The 17,885-nt window shown below is 38.9% G+C and overlaps 2 protein-coding genes across 2 annotated transcripts in view; both read right to left on the minus strand.

The window, feature by feature from the left end:
• Positions 1-5,208: 5,208 nt before the first annotated feature.
• Positions 5,209-6,880, minus strand: CER1 (cerberus 1, DAN family BMP antagonist). The gene is made up of 2 exons (XM_040090653.1): positions 6,353-6,880; positions 5,209-5,502 (listed from the first exon to the last, which is right to left on the minus strand). The coding sequence occupies exons 1-2, from the start codon at positions 6,878-6,880 to the stop codon at positions 5,209-5,211; spliced, it is 822 nt and encodes a 273-aa protein (XP_039946587.1).
• Positions 6,881-13,152: 6,272 nt separating this feature from the next.
• The window catches only part of FREM1 (FRAS1 related extracellular matrix 1), a 67,249-nt gene continuing 62,516 nt past the window's right edge, over positions 13,153-17,885 (minus strand). Inside the window, exon 38 of the mRNA XM_040090846.2 lies at positions 13,153-16,686. Within this exon, the coding sequence (XP_039946780.1) occupies positions 16,487-16,686 (200 nt within the window). The 3' untranslated portion in view covers positions 13,153-16,486. The remainder of the gene's footprint in view (positions 16,687-17,885) is intronic.

Consider the following 17,885-nt stretch of genomic DNA (forward strand, 5'->3'; position numbering starts at 1 on the left):
GGAAAATGCCTCAGAGGAGCTCTTAGAGAAACATCAGGCTAGCCCTGATTTTTTTATTTAATATTTTTGTTGTTACTGTTGTTTTAATGATCATTATTTTTATAAATTTTATTATTGCTGTTATTATCGCTATTATCATTATTAAATTAGTAGTACTACAAATAGTAGTAGGAGTAGCAGTATTTAGCTTCTGTTTAATTTTTTAATTTTCAAGTGAAAATGCAGTTTGCTGATGCCATGGAACCTGAGGTGCTGTAAACAGGACAGTTTTGTTCTCAATGAGGATAGGTAACCTCATTGGTTAACCTCATACAGTCTTAATTCCCATTCTTTCTCACCTGAGTAGAAGAAGCATGCACAGCTGTCAGAGAATGATTTCAGGTGAGCTGAAGTTGGTGGTTACATGCCAGATATTCAAAGAGCTAGGTTTAGCACAACAGAAAATACAAAATATTTATAATTCATTACTAGTGTTTCCTGTTTTCTAATGGTAAATTGTCTGATGGAGAATCTGAAACAGCCCCAGTTCCACAACTTATAAAAATGCACCATCTGGCACAGCACATACTTCTGGGTACTTTGTGCAGGATCTGCTGCTCCAGATGGATCCCTACAAATCTAAGGGATGGGATTCATACAAGAATCCTCAAAGAGCTGATGTCAATACAAAGCCTCTCTCAATGATTTTTGAGTGATCTTGGGAATCCAGGGCAGTCCCAGATGACTGGAAGCTGGAGAACATTGTTCTGTTTTTAAGAAGGGCGAGACAGAAAACTTGTCTTGCAGAAGACAGAAACTTCAGAGACCGGTCAGTCTCACTTCAGTGCCTGGTAAAGGTATGGTGGTTTCTGTGGGAAATATTGAAAAACACCTGAAGGTGTCATTGGTCACAGCCAGCATTCTTCATGAGGAGACAGCTTATCAAACCTGATTTCCTTTTATGACAAGGTAACACACCAAGCTGATCAAGGGGAGACAGTTCGTATAATAATTTCACACTTCAGCAAAGCTTTTGATACCGTCTCCCACAGGATCCTTCTGGACAAAATGTCCAGCGCACAGCTGGGCACACATCATGTGATGGGGGAGCAAGTGGCTCATGTTCCATTCACTGGAACAAGGGGTACAGTGAATGGGGTGACATCAGCCTGTCACTGGTGGGGTTCCACAGGGCTCCATCCTTGGCCCTGTGTTCTTCAGCATCTTCATAAATTACTTGGATGCTTCTTGGAAGGTATAATAAACAAGTTCCCAGGTGATACAAAACTGGGAGGAGTTGATGCGCTTGAAAGCAGGGAGGTCCCGCAGAGAGGCCTTGACAAATCAGGGGTCTGGACAATCACCAACAATATGAAGTTCAATGGGAGAAATTGCTGGATTCTGCACCAGGGGTGGAGCAACACTGGATATATGGACAGACTGGGAAATGAGATACTGGAAATCAGTGCCATGGAAAAGGACCTGGGGGTCCTAGTTGATGGAAAGCTGAACAGGGGCCAGCAGTGTCCTGGCAGCCAGGAGGGCCAACCCTGTCCTGGGGTGCATCAGGCACAGCATCGCCAGCTGGGCAAGGGAGGGGATTGTCCCCTCTGCTCTGAGCTGGGGCAGCCTCACCTCGAGTGCTGGGGGTAGTTTTGGTCACCTGAATATGAGAAAGATGCTAAGCTATTAGAGAGAATCTGAAGGAAGCCAGTGAAGATGGTGAAGCATCTTGAGGGGGAGGAACTCTGATGAGAAACAGCTGAGGTTACTTGTCTGTTCAGCCTGACTGAGGAGACTGATGGGAGACCTAATTTTGGATGACAATTTTCTTGTGAAGGAAAGGCAAGGGGTAAACACTCATCTCTGTGGTGACCTAGGGAATGGCCTGATGCTGTGTGAGGGGTGGTTGAGGTTGGATATTTGGAAAAGGTTCTTCCCCCAGAGGGTGGCTGGGCACTGGAACACCTCCCCAAGGAAGTGGTCACAGCACCAGCCTGACAGTTCGAGAAGTTGGGACAACACTCTCAGGCACATGGTGTGATTCTTGGGCCTGTCCTGTGCAGGGTCAGGAGTGGGACTCAATAATCTTTTGGCAGCCCTTCCAGCTCAGCATATTAGGATTCCAGACATGATTATGCAGCTGCAGACTGGCAGAGAGCTTCTGTCTGAGTAAGGAGTCTTGTCTTGTCCTTGCAGCATGGAGTGAATGAGTAAATTTAGGAGAAAGCACTGCAAGAGATTTCACCACCTGCCAGTAAAAGCTAGTCAGCTGAGCGCCATGGGGCTAGTTGTGAATGTTTCATACATGGTGAAAAAAGTACCAAGCACAGCATGAAGTGCAGCTAAAGAGACTTCTCCCTATAATATATGGTTGTGCAGAATTCAATAAGAGTTTGATGTAACCCTGGTGTTTGATGTATTTACAGGCATTAAAGCTAGTTGCATTAAATCCACACTTAAAAGAATAGCCTGAACTGAAGATTTATTTTGCTGAAGCAGTAGGAAGAAAACAGCACTTCAGTTATTTTCCACACAAAGAGCATCCATCTGAAAAAGAGACAGTGGGACAGATGAAAGGGCAGAATTGTAGAAACTCTGCTTGGAATTCACTAGAATTTTCAAAGAGCTCTGCAACTATAGTCTTGTTCTGTAAGCAGGTTTACATGAGGATCCTCTAAATTAGATCACATTAGCAGCATTTACCTTGCAGAATAACTGCACTGGAAAAACTTTCATTACAGAAAGCATGCAAGCTCTCAGCCGACACAACTGGGGTTTGTTGCCATAATGTTACTACTGAAAGCATCCATATAGTGATATGGATCATATCCCTCTCCTTTCTGATACACAGTGTTCTGCCAGGAGAGGCGGTCATTATGCTCTGAGAGCAAAATCCTGTTGGGTCCTGGATAAAGCATGTTCCTAATATGGATTTTTTAAATGCTGAGAAATCTGATCCAATTAACACATTGATTGATTTTGCAAATACTCTGCTAATTACATGCAATCAGTCATTGCTGGGTTAATTAAACATGCATCCAAAAAACCTACAGCACTAATCTAATTAGCAATTACTACAGCTGTCATTACCTCTTTTCACCTACTCTAAAGCTGTGCAAATTCACACTAAGAATCTCATCTTGCAAACTCCTTACATGAATAGTTTTCTTTGACTGCAGTAATGCTTCAGCACAGAGAAGAAGCTTTAAAAATTAGGCTGAGTACTTTGCAGTCCACTTTGGTTCAGACATCCTCATGGTAAGCTCATATTATATCTGTCAGTTTTGTCAAAAATACAAGATTGAAAGATTTCTCTTTTTAATTGACATGGGGGAGTGTATGTAGGTCCTACCTTCAAGTGGTTAGGTATCAAACCTAAAACCATACTTTCAGAAAACAAAACAAACAAACAAACAAAAGTAGATGAACATTTTTATATATTCCAATAGCTTCAAAATGCATCAAACATTCTGAGTGAAACATATCAGAACACTTGGCTTTTTCAGATTAAAAAAAAAAAAAATCACCTATAAAGAGAAAAAAAGTTGAGAACTTTAGTGCTGTGTGTGCTTTTCTTCCTTAGGTTTGATTAAAAATGAACACCAGTTTTCACACACAATGCATGGATTCCATAGTTAATTGGAATGGCATTATATATCATGCCATAGCATATAAACATCCATGTATAGTTTTCATGTCAGTCCTTCATTTAAAGGAATAGAGAGAAGACTTTCTTGAGTTTTAGTATGCAATGTTTATTATTTAAAAACAGGTTTATATGTAATGAAAGGTAACTATATACTAATCTTCATTCACTGCAAGTGGCCTGGAGAAGAAAACAGCTTCACACCCAGTATCAGAACATAATGCAGATGCAATTATAAGTAAATATTCAACATGGGCCTTGGACTCCAAAGCCATGCTGCACATGTTTCTGAAAGGATATTAAGATACTTCTAATCCCATTGCAGTTCAACTACAAGGAATCATTTACCCAGCCCTTGAATTTGACCTTGAATAAGGTAAGTCGATAGTGATTTCCAATACCCTAAAAAAGAGCTTTAACAGTTTAACAACAGTGGCCCAGGTCTGAGATTCCCAAAGGACTGAAAAAACTGGCATAGAAATATGCTGAACTCTGTTTCTGCAAACTCTGGTGTGCCAGGTCTGCAGGAGAAATCCAGGAAGCAGCAGCTGGAGAGAGCTGGAAAGCCAGCAGTTCAGCTAATAGCCACTGGTGCTGTGTTGCCTAGCAGTAGATTCCAGTAGCTTCCTAGTAGGGTTCTCTCAGCTGTTCCTGTAAAGTTCTTAAGGTATTGCTATGATGATAAAGTCCTTCTCAGATCTTCTGTCATGCAAATGGTTTTCTGCTTTAGTTTAAACATTATTGAGAACATTATTTAAACTTTATCTTAGATTTACTGACAATGTTAAAATTGATTGGACTGCAAAATGTGCATTGTCTTTCTACAGTGAATTTAAATAACAAGTGTATTCATCTGTGATGTGTTCTGTAGGAGTACGGGGTTTGGTTTTGTTTTTCTCATGCAGATGAACACTGAGTAAAAATAAAGGTGCAGAGTAAATGCAGGCATGTGGAAAAGAGAGCAAGTGGTTTCTATGGCGAAATACCTTTTGCCATTATCTATTGGTGTAAATTGCATGGTATATTAGTTTTCAGTGAGCACAGAACTCCAACTGGGATCAATCACTATGACATTAACTTGTCACAGCTTTCTGTGTACCTCATGTCCACTTATGTTTAACACTCTCCAACCATTTATCTTGGTGTAAAAGTAGAAGACCTATTTTTGTAGGGAACAGACTAAAATCTCTTCTTTGTTGCCAATAGAGCTATATTAGCACTCCCCACAAGCAAAGGCAATAAAAGCAAATCCCAACATTCGGCTTTTGCACAGATAAATCATGTTAGTTCAGCCTTTGTTTACTAGCATCCTAGAAACAGTGATTGGAAGGGCAGAATTTTTTTAACTTTTTCCCTTGTTAAAGTAAGACCTTTACACATAAGCCCAGTAATTTCACCTCCTTTTCTTTAACAACTACAAAGAAACATTTGTTACACTTTAGGTAAAGTTATTATTGAAACAGAGATCATGTAGAAATGTTACCTTTTTAGTGTTTCTTCGTACTAGAGTAATGACAACCTGTTTGAATTTTTTCACTGGCAAAATTCTTATGATCAATTTAAGAGGTACTTTGCACAGGTCAATTGTGCTCGTGTACATTTTCATAGGAGTCTGACAGTAGAGATCCCGTCACAGGGTATTTAATCTTCCGAGTTTCACATTTACACTCTTCTACAATCATGATTTCTTTGACTACTGGAACAGAATCAGTGCAGTTGAGATTCAGGCGCTTCATGGAGAACTTGCTAGGCAAGCAATGAGAACAAAAGGTATAAAGATGATCTGCTGAACCAGGAACATGAAAAGAGCTACATTTTCCAAAACACAGATTATTCTGTAGTGTCACCTTCTCACAGCTGTTATGAGTAACACCCTGAAACAGAAAACAATTTAATGTTTTTGATGCAGAAATAGGCCATGGACTTTGCTAGAGGGCATGAACAAAAAAAAAGGGAAAAATATAAAACCATTGCACTTTTTTCTTACCAGAACAAATAGTACAGATTTCTAGGCAACATCTGTATGTACGTGCGAAATAAATTTAGTTCTGGATGTGAGAAGATATGGTCCTTGGCAGATGGTGATTACAGAAACACTGAGAATAGATAGTGACTTACAAGGAATACAGCTCTTTTACCTGTACTATGTCTTGATGTTGCAATGTGACAGAATGGCTTCATCTATGCATGGTACAATTTACCAGTTCTCTGAAATTCTTAGCACAGAATTAGACATAAGCATCAGTTTTCTAGTTTATACAGGAGAGAACAGTCCTTGCTTAGCTGTAAGATAACAACCAACTTTTCCTGTAAGTACTTGTCCTCAGAGTCTCTATATGCACACATATGTGTGTGTATGTGTCTGTGTGTCTGTATACACATATCTATACACAGAGAGAGAGAGATTATAATTCAGATCTACAGACAGTTGAGATGTATATTCATTTAATAGATAATTTCCCTGCCTGCTTATACTATGTGCAAATATCTGTGTATAAAAATTATAAAAAATAATAAAAATTGAGTACGGCTTTCCAATGCTGCAATTTAGCAGTTTGCCTCATCAGACTAAAACTTTTTCATCAGTGTCTTTCAGCCACTTATCATGAGCAAGTGTTCTGAAGACCTTTGACTAAGCCACTTAAATAACCCATGTGCCTTTAGTTGCTGATTACAATAGACAGGGGAAAGGCATGTTTGTTAATCTTGGATACTTGTTCTTACCTGGGCAAAAGGCAGGGTTCTGCAGTTTTCTTGGTGCATTTCATTGGTCTTGATTGGCAAGACAACCTCTTCAGATGCTGAATTTTTCTTTAATATGAAATGGTCCCAGAATTTCTTGGCATCTTTTCTGTAGGGAAATTCAGTCTCTCTCTTTCTGGAATAATGGGGTGGAGAGAAGGTTTCCACAGGAGAGATCTCTCTGGGTGCAACCCACGTTCTCGGGTTTTGGGTTGCATGGAATCCTGCATTGGGAAGTATGAATCTGGACATTTTTTTCTCCTCTTTCTTCTCACTTCCAGATGCTGTCTGTGGAATTGATACAAAAAAGCTGGGTACTTTCAGGGTCTCTTCAACTCCTACTGGGTTCTCGCTTACCAGCTCGGGAGAACTTTGACTTTCAAACAAATTTTTGTCCAGGTAGAGAAGGTTCTGAAATGGCCTTCTGCTTTTCCTTTGCTGTGAATTTCTCTGTAGCTCTGTGGCTCCAAGATATGAAAGCACTAACATCTGAAGGAAAAGCAGTGACATGATCCTGGAAAGAGCAACCCTGCAGACCTGCCACTATTGCAGTGAATGTAGTATGCTAGCTTTATACAAGTACCTAGAGTCAGATTATGGCAGAGGAGAGGAGGGCTCAGGGAGACCCTGGTGGGGCTAATTGCATTCATTTACTGTAGATTACAATTATGATAGGGAAGTTTGTGCTAATGAAACTCTGCTTTCAATCTGAGTTATGTGTATTAGAAGCTCCTATCTAAAATCTATTCACCCAGGATGTTGTGGAGGACAGGAGTCAACAGGAGGAGATGTTTGGATAAGGTGTCTAGTTTAGGCTGAGGAAGTAAACATTTGAGGTTGTGTATTAGAATTTTCAATGTGGTCTTCATTGTTTATTTTGACTTTCCATTCCATATAGCCAGAGTCTGTCAGAAGAGGGAAGTGTTATTTCATTTCAACAGGAAAAGGCAAGATGGTTAAAGTTTGTTGAAACAGTAAGCTCAATCTGGAGAATGTGTTTTCAGAAGTCTAACTTTGGATTTTCAGATTTGGGATATGACCCAAGGTCTACACGATGAACAGACTGCAGCTCAGACAGTCAGAGTAATCTGTCAGGAAGCATGAGCTCTCGTTTCATCTTCCTCACAGCAGGTTTGCAGCTGCTGGGGTACAGACATGCCACCAGCAGAGAGCAGAGGGTCTCAAGGTAAAGAAACTCTGCTTCCTGGGTTTTCAAAGATTATCTAACAGTGCCACATCTTGTTCAGGCACCAAAGCCACTCTAGGCATCCTATAAAGAGATAATGATAAATGAGCATTTAAATAAAACATGTTTAAAAAGATATATTTATGATTCCAGCTATCAAAGTGTCAACAGAACTACCTAAAGGCTACTAGACTTTAAAACAGAGGCATCTTTTGCAAAATTACCATGTTATGCAACATATAAGGAAAAAAAAGTGCAAGAACAGCACATAGAGGAATGTTTTGGGAGAAGGAAAAGTTAATTTCAACAAACATTGCAAACAGTGATCCTAATATAAAAATGCAAAAAAGAAATTCTTCAGATGATTTGCCATTTAGGTACTCTAATCTCCACATGCTCTTGTTTCTAGCAAAGTCTATCAATGGATTCCAAAGTTTGTATTATTCTTGAAAAATTATGTTGTGTGTACTAGATGTATGAAGTTACTTGACCTTAATTTCCAGGGAATTAATTTATTGACTAGAACTGTGAAGTCTGACTTTTGTAACTAAAATACCTTGTATCTGATATGTATTGGTAACAGTCACACGAAACTATCCAGCAACAAGAACATTAAATTTTGAGTTTTCCTCCTTTTCATCTCTGTTTTAGTTGCTGAAGAGCCCCAAGACTAGGCTGATATTCAGACCTATGTATTATATTGTATTATATTGTATTGTATTGTATTGTATTATATTGTATTGTATTATATTATATTATATTGCATTATGTTGATGCAGAGAATCTTACACATTTGCCAATGCCTTTCAAACATGAAATTTGTCTGTTTGAAGCAAGATACATATTGGCAGGTCATCTAAGAATGTCTCTGATAATTCACAGATAAAAATTAAGTGAACTGTAGAACTGGAGTGATTTGGCTTCCCAGACTATCCAAACTATACTGGCCTGGGTGACTGCTGCAGTGTAAATGCTAACAAGGAATGTATAAAAATCTTAGTATTGACTGATGTGTAGAGGTGTTCTGCTGCCAATGTTACATTGCAGTGCAATGGCAATAAAAAAAACCTTTTCAGGATCAGAATCCACTCCCGGTACATACTATTCTGTCCTGTAGCATACAGCAAGAAGAAAGACCTTTGAAATTCCTCATTTACATCTGAGGCCTTCAGATATAAATGCACAAATTATTATTTACAGATGCTAGAGAAGAAGACTGAAGCAAAGTGGTGTCAGCAAGTCACTCTGCAAACTGCTTCACAATCCAAAGGCTGATAAAAGAGCTCTCTTCACTTCTAGGTCAAGCCGATTCTAGTTCCTGGGGTTTGGATGGTTCTACCTAGGATCTGATGAAACCCAAAAGCAGCATGCCAGCTCTGGTTCTGCCAAGAAAGTCCAATACTGTTCCTTCATTCTGATAATAGGTTGCTATGGCTGCTTTCTAAGAGGCAAAGTTGGTGAGATATGGGACATGGTTCATCAGGGTACGGTTTGTTCAATGTCTGAATATTGTTTTGAAGTCAGCTGTCTGTATAACTCTGTAGAGGTCGCCGGTCTCTCCTCAGCCTCTCTGCTTAGGCAAGAGCATGCCTGCATTACAGGAAGGCATCCCAGCAAAGACAGGAAGCTCAGTCACCCTAAAATTAAAAATAGCAAGCATTTGCAAGTCTCTTTGTGGTGATATAGACTGCATAGACTAATAATTGACTACAGGGATTGGACTGGACACATGATCGTTATGTTCCAAATAGACCGAATCTCAGCTTCCTAAAAAATACCTGTTTCTTTTCTAAAAACTTGTTTTCCTGACTGATTACACTTTCATATAATAGTGTTCTCACTGTATTCTAGTTGTTAAATCTTATGGCTGTATGCAGCAGTATCTCTCAAGCAGACTTTAGTTTTCCTTCATAGTAGCAATTTATTCAGGACATTCTGTTTTCACTAGAAATAGTCACTGTGAATGCTTGCCCATCCTTTTAAAGCTGTCAGGGCTATAGATGATGAGCTTTATGCAAATGCAAAGTGGTATTATTCATTTGTTTCAAAGCTGGAGTTTATTCAGTTATTACTGGACGTTATCTACGCTGCCATTTGATGCCTAAAAATAATTCTTGGGCAATGCTTGAATTACTTGCCTTCTGTTGAGCTAAATAGTCTCATCATACCATGATTGATGATAAAAACGTTAAAATGGATTTTATATATACAGTCCAATTCAATATGTTATAATTTTCAAAACACATCCTATGTAGACAAACTTGTATCCAGATATATCTTTCACAGATCCCATATGAAGACCTCAGAACTAATGAATTATCACTATGCACTTTATTCTCCCATAATTGTTCTTATTAAAGAAAGCCATCTGTGGTCTCTGTTTTACTGAATTTCAGGGAAACAGATCACATACAAGCCTCATAGGAGATTTTTAATTATGAAACCAAGAATTTTTAGCAAGGTATGAGATGAAAGAACAGACAATAGGTATGTTTAGTTTCGTACCTCCAACCTTAGTTACTCTTCATGATCAACGTCCCTCTGTTTCAAGTCCTCTGTGGCACTGTTCCTTTCTTTCCTCATTTATGTTGTCCTGTTCACATTTCTCTGTTACTTTAATGTCTTCTGACAACAGAACTAAGAACAGCATTAAGTTTCATACTGCAGCCAAAATGAGGGTGCTCACACTTCAGAATGTTTTATATCTTCACTGGGGCTAGAATGAGCATCCTTTCACAGGTATGGGCCCATGTTCTCCTGGCTGTAGGTACATACACACAACATGGTTCTGTTTCTGAATGGTACTGGCACATATATACTGCCTAATTGACAGTGTATGAAGTTCCAAACCCAGCCTGAGGAGTTCTCTTGGGTATGTGACTGATTGTTGCAGATTGCTAAGGTATGGGACAGGGAGAAAGACACTGGGAAAAACTGTGGGACGGGGGAAAAGGAATCTGGGCAATGACACAATTCAGTCTTCAGGAAGATGCATCTTCCTAAGTTGTTGTGAGTAATTTGAGGGAGAGAGGTTATTCACTGAAGAATTTGAGACCACCAACAAAATGTTTGTAATATAATCCAAGGAAGATGCACATAAGATTTATTTTATTAAAATAAAAATATATAGAGACTTCTCTTAAAATTTCTTCTATATGCATAAAATTATATTCTTTTGCTCACTCTGATTATATGCAATACTTCAGATACCAGATTCTTAATCAACAAATCACAAAATCATTAGGGTTGAAAGGAAACTCTAGAGATCATCCAGTCCAACCCCTCTGACAAAGCTGGGTCACCTACAGCAGGTGACACAAGAATGTATCCAGGTGGATTTCCAGTGTCTTCAGAGGGGGAGACTCCACAACCTCCGCAGGCAGCTGCAGCTATTCCAGTGCTCTGCCACCCTCAGTGTAAAGAAGTTCTGCCTCATGTTCTCATGCAGAACATCTTGTGCCATGGTTCCTCATCCAGTTGCTGGGCACCACTGAAAAGAGTCTGGCCCCATCCTCCTGGCACTCACCTTTGAGATGTTTCTATGTATTGATGAGGTCCCCTCTCAGTCTTGTCCTCTCCAGACCAAACAGGCCCAGCTCCCAGAGTCTCTCCTCAGAAGAGAAAAGCTCCACACCCCTGATCATCCTCGTGGCTCTCCACTGGACCCTCTCCAGCAGCTCCTGGTCTCTCTTGTGCTGAGGAGCCCAGAACTGGACACAGCACTCCAGCTGTGCCTCACTGGGGCTGAGTAGAGGGGAAGGGTCACCTCCCTCGACCTGCTGGCCACACTCTTCCCAGTGCACCCCAGGACACCATTGGCCCTCCTGGCCACAGGGGCACTGACAGCTCATGGACAACTTGTGATCCAGGTCCCAGGTCCTTTCCCACAGAGCTGCTCTGTAGGTCAGCCCCAGCCTGTGCGGGCACTTGGGGCTGTTCCTCCCCAGGTGCAGGACCCGGCACTTGCCCTTGCTGAGCCTCATTAGGTTTCTCTCTGCCCAACCCTGCAGCTGATCAAGGTCCCACAGAATGGCAGCAGAGCCTTCAGGTGGATCAGCCACTGCCCCCAGTTTAGCGTCACCAGCAAACTTAACTTTTACATGCTTGGCCATGGCCTCCAGAGTGATCCGTGCCATCACCTTTCCAGGGCTGGAGGTGAGGCTGACTGGCCAGTAGCTTCCTGGGCCCTCCTTGTTGCTCTTTTTGAAGATGGGAGTGACACTGGCTTTCCTCCAGTCATCGGGCACCTCTCCTCCATCATTTTTCAAAGAAGATGCAGAGAGTGGGCCTAGCAACAGCATCTGCCAGCTCCCGCAGCACCAGTGCGTGCATCCCATCAGGGCCCATGAATTTATGGTTTTGTCTGCCTAGCCGATCTCTAACCAAACCCTCAAAGGCTGAGGGCAAGTCTTCTTTTCTCCAGCCTTCCTCTCTTGCCTCCAGGGTCTGGGATTCCTGAAGGATGGCCTCAGTAGTAAAGTCTGAGGTGGAGAAGGAATTCAGTTTCTCTGCCTTCTCTATTACCAGAATGCCTAGAATATTCCTATAGGCCTCCCATGTAGCCTCTATCTTTTTCCACTTTCCATAAATTTCTTCTGTTTGAGATTTGCTAGAGGATCTCTGCTCCTCCCTGTAGGTCTCCTGACAGCTGTGTTTGATTTCTCAGTCAAAGGGGTACACTGGTCTTGAGTTTGGAGGATGCTGAATATTGACCAGCTCTCCTGAACTCCATTGTCTTCCATAGCTCTAAACCATGAGATTCCTCTTGTTAGGTCCTATTGATTAGGACTGCTTCTGATTGAAAACAATGCACTACCTCAATGCCATTAAAAATGATTTGTAAACTAGAGCCTATTTCATTCATGTCATTTGAGTGTCCTGATGCCAAGAACAGTATTAAAGTAACAGAATAGCAGAGTTATCCATATTACAGTCAGCATAGCTTCTTAAAGCGTGACAAGAGAGGAAGACTTCCTCTGAAGGTAACTGACATTTCTGAGGGACAATGACTTTTTTCACATTCTTCTTTAAATCAACAATCATATTAAAATTAATTTTTATAGACTGACAGTCTTGCTTGAGTTCGTTCTTCTTCTTGTATATCTGCTTGCAGACCTATGCTTTTTCTTAGATTAATTCCTCAGAATAAAGGGCATTTTCTCTTTTATATGTGGTTAACTCATGGTACAAATACCTTTATAGTATTTATTCAAGAACAGGGCCAAATAGAAGAAAAAGCTGAATTCAGAAGCTGTATAGAATAAACAGCAGGTATATTAGGCTTAACCATAAGTGCATTTATGCTATGCTAAACACTAAAGTTATTATCACTAGAAAACAAGCTTTTGTGAGATTTTGAAATTAAGAAATTCATATTCACCAAAGTATATTTTTGGGGTTTTTATTAATACACATTACAGAGTTAAACATATATAGTGTTCTGAATAGAAGAATTACACTAACACCAATTTTGTGATATAAATAATGCAGAATCACCAGTATTCACTGAATCTTATGCATAATTCTCTCAAAGTTATTTTTAAAATTCGAGTGAATAAAGACTTGAAGACATTCAATAAAGTATCCATGTGTAGAAAGAAGATCTGGAAAAAAAATCTGGTATTTTTCAAACTAAATTCTTGATATATATATAAAGTTAGTAAAAACTCAAGTGTTTTAGAATATTTTGGTTCAGAATAAGTGTTTCTGTCATCTGTTGCCTATCCATTTTTTCCATAACCATCAGTTATGGAAAACTGAGTTAACTCAGTTAACTGAGTTAACTACCTCCATGTCAAGTTTGTTTGAAATAGTGACATATTTAAAAGATATTTGACAGGGATTAAAAGTGGTTAAAAGTTGCAAGCACACACAGTGCTCACTCAGCCCATCCCTGTATAGAAATCTGGGGTAACTTCTAGGTTCTCTTCACTGAGCATCTTGGTTCTGTCCCTCTTTGGTATGGATATATGGATAGTTCTAGTGAAATAAATCCTTTATTTTTCCAGAAAATGTGGTATTCATATGAGAACACTGGAATTTACATGCTTCTTTTTCTTACTTTCAGCCTTTTGAAATACTCCTGATGGTGCTGATCTTCTAAATACTGATTTTTCCCAGAGTTTACTCAGTCTAATTCAGAAATGCTGAAGATGAAAAATCCCCAAAGCTTCTCAGGACTGTAGGTCCATCCATTACTAAACTTCTTAGAAGCAATAACTTGCTGTGTCAACAGGGAAAAAAAAAAAAAAAAGTGTTTTCGCTGATTTGAGTATGTTTTGTTCTTTGAACACCCGTATATTAATAATAAAAATAAAAGATGTAAAGATCTGTCCTTATTTAAGGACATGAAACATAAAATTTATTAATTAAATATACGGAACAGTTAATTGTATTGGAAAATAATTCAGCAGCCTTTCAGGGCAGAAATATACTTGCTCTGCAATATAAGAATTTTGGTTTCATTAGTGTATTGTGTTAGATATAATTAATCCAGTAAACTCATGCAGTTTGCACAACTAAGAATCTGTTTTGTAGCAAAATCTTCATACTCTGCAATCACTTTAAAGTAGTTCAAATGAAGTAGAGAAAAGAGAAAATTTTCCCTACTCTCACAAAAGCAAACCTGAGGTCACTCTTGTGTCAGATGGCATGAGTCATTTAACAGTTACTGATCAAGCAACAAGCACCTTTGCAAAATCCCCACTCTGTTGATATAATTTATTAAATAATTGGGAGAGGTATTTGAATAATCTCAATAGGCTTTATCAAATTAGCACCAGTCAATTCTACAGCCCTTATTTTTAAAAGGCCCTAAAGGAATAAAAGTTTATATCTCAGTCAGTTTTCCCTGGAATTCCAGAACACACTACTAAGGGATATTGAGAGTGATTATTTTCTTCTGTAATGAAAACTTTCAGAAATAAAACCAGATATTCAGGAGTACTTGGTTTGGAGACAAGTAACACATCTATGTTGACCTAGAAAACTCCTTAACCAAAAGAGTTTCTGTCTAGCAAAAGTGTCTAGAAACTTGTCATAAATACATTAAAAAAATAAAAAATCTGCATCTGTTGATAGAAAGAAAAAAGGTGAAGAGGTTCTGTACATTTTTTTTCCCAGTTCTGCGATGCACTCACATTTATTGACAACACTCCTTTCAGGAAGGTCCTTTTCTATATACAAAGACTGTTCAGCTGTTCACATTTTGATTTAATTTGTCACAGGCAAGGAGGAAGAATAAGTAACCCATGCATGACAGAGGCAAAGAGGAGGAATATATAACCCCTGAAGCAGTGTCCTTCAGCTCAGAGAGGTGAGGTGATTCTGCTCTGTCTGTCCCTTGGAAGACTGAGAAATTGCTATGAGGAACCCAAAAAGGAGGTTTTGCAGCTCTGTTGCAAAATTGATCCAGAGGCTGGCTGAATAGATGAGCAAGGGGGAGATAACTGCTGGCAGCAAGCAGGGAGATGGGAAGGATGCGAGTTCATACGTACAGGGCAAATTCATGCTGCTCACTTCCAAACCAACTGTCACACACTGGCTCTTGTTGAGAGGAGCTTTAATTATGTTTTGTTTTGTTGGGGTTTTTTGAGGGGTTGTTTTTTAGTGGTTTTTTTCAGGAAGCCTGTGCTTGGATCCTCATGTCATGCTTGGTTTTGGTGGTGTTTTGTTTGTTTGTTTGGGGGTTTTTTTGTTGTTGTTGTTTGGGTTGGTTTGGGTTTTTTTGTTGTTTGGTTGGTTGGTTGGTTGGTTGGTGTTTGGAGTTTTTTTGTTAGTTGAAGGGGTTTTTTTGCAAGGCTGACAGTAAAAATGTCCAAAACCAAATTTTTGACAGGTCAAATATAAATCTACACTGATATTACAAAATGGTTATAGTGCAACTATATTTATCTAAACAATAAGTTCTGGCCAGCTGTTTTTTCCCTATTAATTTCTGGATTTTAAGCCTTTCTCAGAAATAAATCTGGATTTTAAAATATTATTTTTAAAAGCCTCAAATCCCTAATAAGGACTTAGATTAATACTTTTCAAAAGCCATAGCTGCTTTACTACAAAATACATCTGTAACACGATTACATCAGTTTATACACACATATAAATCCTATTCATGTTCACGTATCAGTGAATATCCCCAGATAATATCCTAGGATTAAGTTTACATATTTTTTAAAATAAATCATCATTTGCTATAACATTTGATTTAGAGATGTCCTGTTATTTAATTACACTAAAAATTACAGCACCATCCTGCAGTTCTGGGGAAAAAAAAATTGCTTAGGAAGGTGAAACAGGTGCAACTCTGTGTGAGCAGATCCGTTAGGTTTGGAAGCTGGCCTTGGGAGGTAGAAAAAAATACAAGACTTTGCTCCTGTTGGTACTCCGTCACCAGGCAATGTCCAGCCATTGGTACTTTTGCATCCACCAAAGAAACTCCAGTACTTACATGACATCACTCCCATCATCACCCAAGAAGATCTGGTTTTAGACAATTGCCTACCCTCATTTCCAACCCCAGCACTATTCCTTTTTTTGTGACTGCAGAGTAAAATTGAAATTTACAACCCTTCCTTTAAGAGCAAAGCCAATCAACTGACATGGTACTTACTTTGAAAAAGAACATTTAGAAGTTATCATTCACAGAAGTGTGATGAAAGCCTTGAGGCCCAGCTCTTTGGTACAAACATACATGAGTAAGTGACAGATCAAAGTCTTTGGGGAGATTTCAAAACCTTAACCTGGGCTTAATTTTTGCGGCTGATCTCTATACCTTGGTTAGAGGCCAGTGCATCTGCACCTCTGGCAGCATCTAAAATAAACCTTGCTGATAATTAGAACAGTTTTCTAACACAGCTAGCATACTGAAATAGCATGAATGTCCATATGCTTTCAGAGGCATCCTCCACCCTTTCTTGAACATATATAGCTTCTTATAACTTTCTTGAACATATATAGCTGTTTGCTTTGACCTTCTTGCAGTCAGTTGCTTGCCATTTTCCTCGCTTCTGCACAAATACACAATTTCTTCCTCTCACTGGAAAGCGGTAGGAGCCTCTTCTCCAGTTTATGTAGGTTACAGGTTCTCCTCCACTCCACTCCCAGTGTCCAAGATTGGTTTGGTCATTCAAGCCTGTGTGAAATCAGTGATGTTTATTGCCACTGCAGCCAGATACCAAGAAAGTCATGTTGTTCTGTAAGTTGTTCTTCATTTAAAAATGCATGCAATTGCATGCTGAGAGAAAAACAAATCGTCTGGTAGAACACAAGCAAAACACAACTTAGGAATTAATTAGTCCATTTGAATCACAGTTAGTGCCATATCAATAAAGCAAAATGCACTTTTCTTCAATACTGCCTATCTAAAATTTTTTTTCACCTTTCATCTATTACATATCTATCACCTCACAGGTTTCTCTTTTGACACTTGAAATGGCAAGGTGTCTGGGCAGCAAGGACTCAGAAGAATTCTTCTAAATATAAAATTCTGCAGATCTTTGTGGACCTGATTTACACTGTTTAAGTTAACAGTTGTAAAATTAGCTTGTGTTAATTAGTATAATATAAAGCATATCTTTTCCCCTAGCCTCCAAGATATTAGGGCCAATATGTGTGGCATAATTTCATACATGACCTGTCTTCTTAAGAAAGACCAAAATAAGAAAATTGGCATAACAATTTGAAGTCTTTATCTTTGTCAAACAAGTTTATGTCTTTCAAGTTAACAGGATTATTAAACATGATCCAAAACTAACTGTATTTTTTTAAGTTAATTTAGTATACCTAGTAGGTTAATCACAAAAAATTACTAAGAGCTAATAGTTGCAGTTCAGAATCAGAGAAAAAAGAACCAAAATGAAGACTGTATAGCAGAAACAAGAAGGGTTAGAAAAAAGCAGTAGCACCAGTATATGAGCTAAGGCAGTCATTCATAGAAAGGAGAAGACCCATCCAAATTCTTTCCATTTCTCATTAAATGTAAAGAGCCTAATAAGAAGTAGCTAATTCTGAAATGATAGGATGAAATGTTCTTTAGCTGATCATCTAATTAATTCTGAAGATTTCTAACACAAGACCACACCATTAAATTAGAAGCAACACAAATAATTATTTAGGTTAAAACAAAACAAATGGAAAAGCTAAAACGGGGATAAATAAAGTAACAATCAAAAGAAAGATGAAGTAAACAAAATTGTAGGAGCTGCACCAGAACTACTTTCATCAGTTTGTGTCAAACTAGGAAAGGTTTCAAGAAAAAAACAGTCCAGCAATAGACATCATGATAAACTCATCTTTTTGTTAAAGACTTTTAAAAGTAGCCAGGTAGATTAT

The sequence above is a fragment of the Hirundo rustica genome, chromosome Z (assembly GCF_015227805.2).
Source record: "Hirundo rustica isolate bHirRus1 chromosome Z, bHirRus1.pri.v3, whole genome shotgun sequence".
NCBI classification, from domain to species: Eukaryota; Metazoa; Chordata; class Aves; order Passeriformes; family Hirundinidae; genus Hirundo; species Hirundo rustica.

What these genes read in the sequence shown, in the direction of transcription:
- CER1 (XM_040090653.1), bottom strand. Translation starts at nt 6,880, where the DNA reads ATGTCACTGCTTTTCCTTCAGATGTTAGTGCTTTCATATCTTGGAGCC. An exon ending in GAACCCTGCCTTTTGCCCAG is followed by an intron (nt 5,503 to 6,352) that starts GTAAGAACAAGT and finishes TTTCTGTTTCAG; the next exon opens with GGTGTTACTCATAACAGCTG.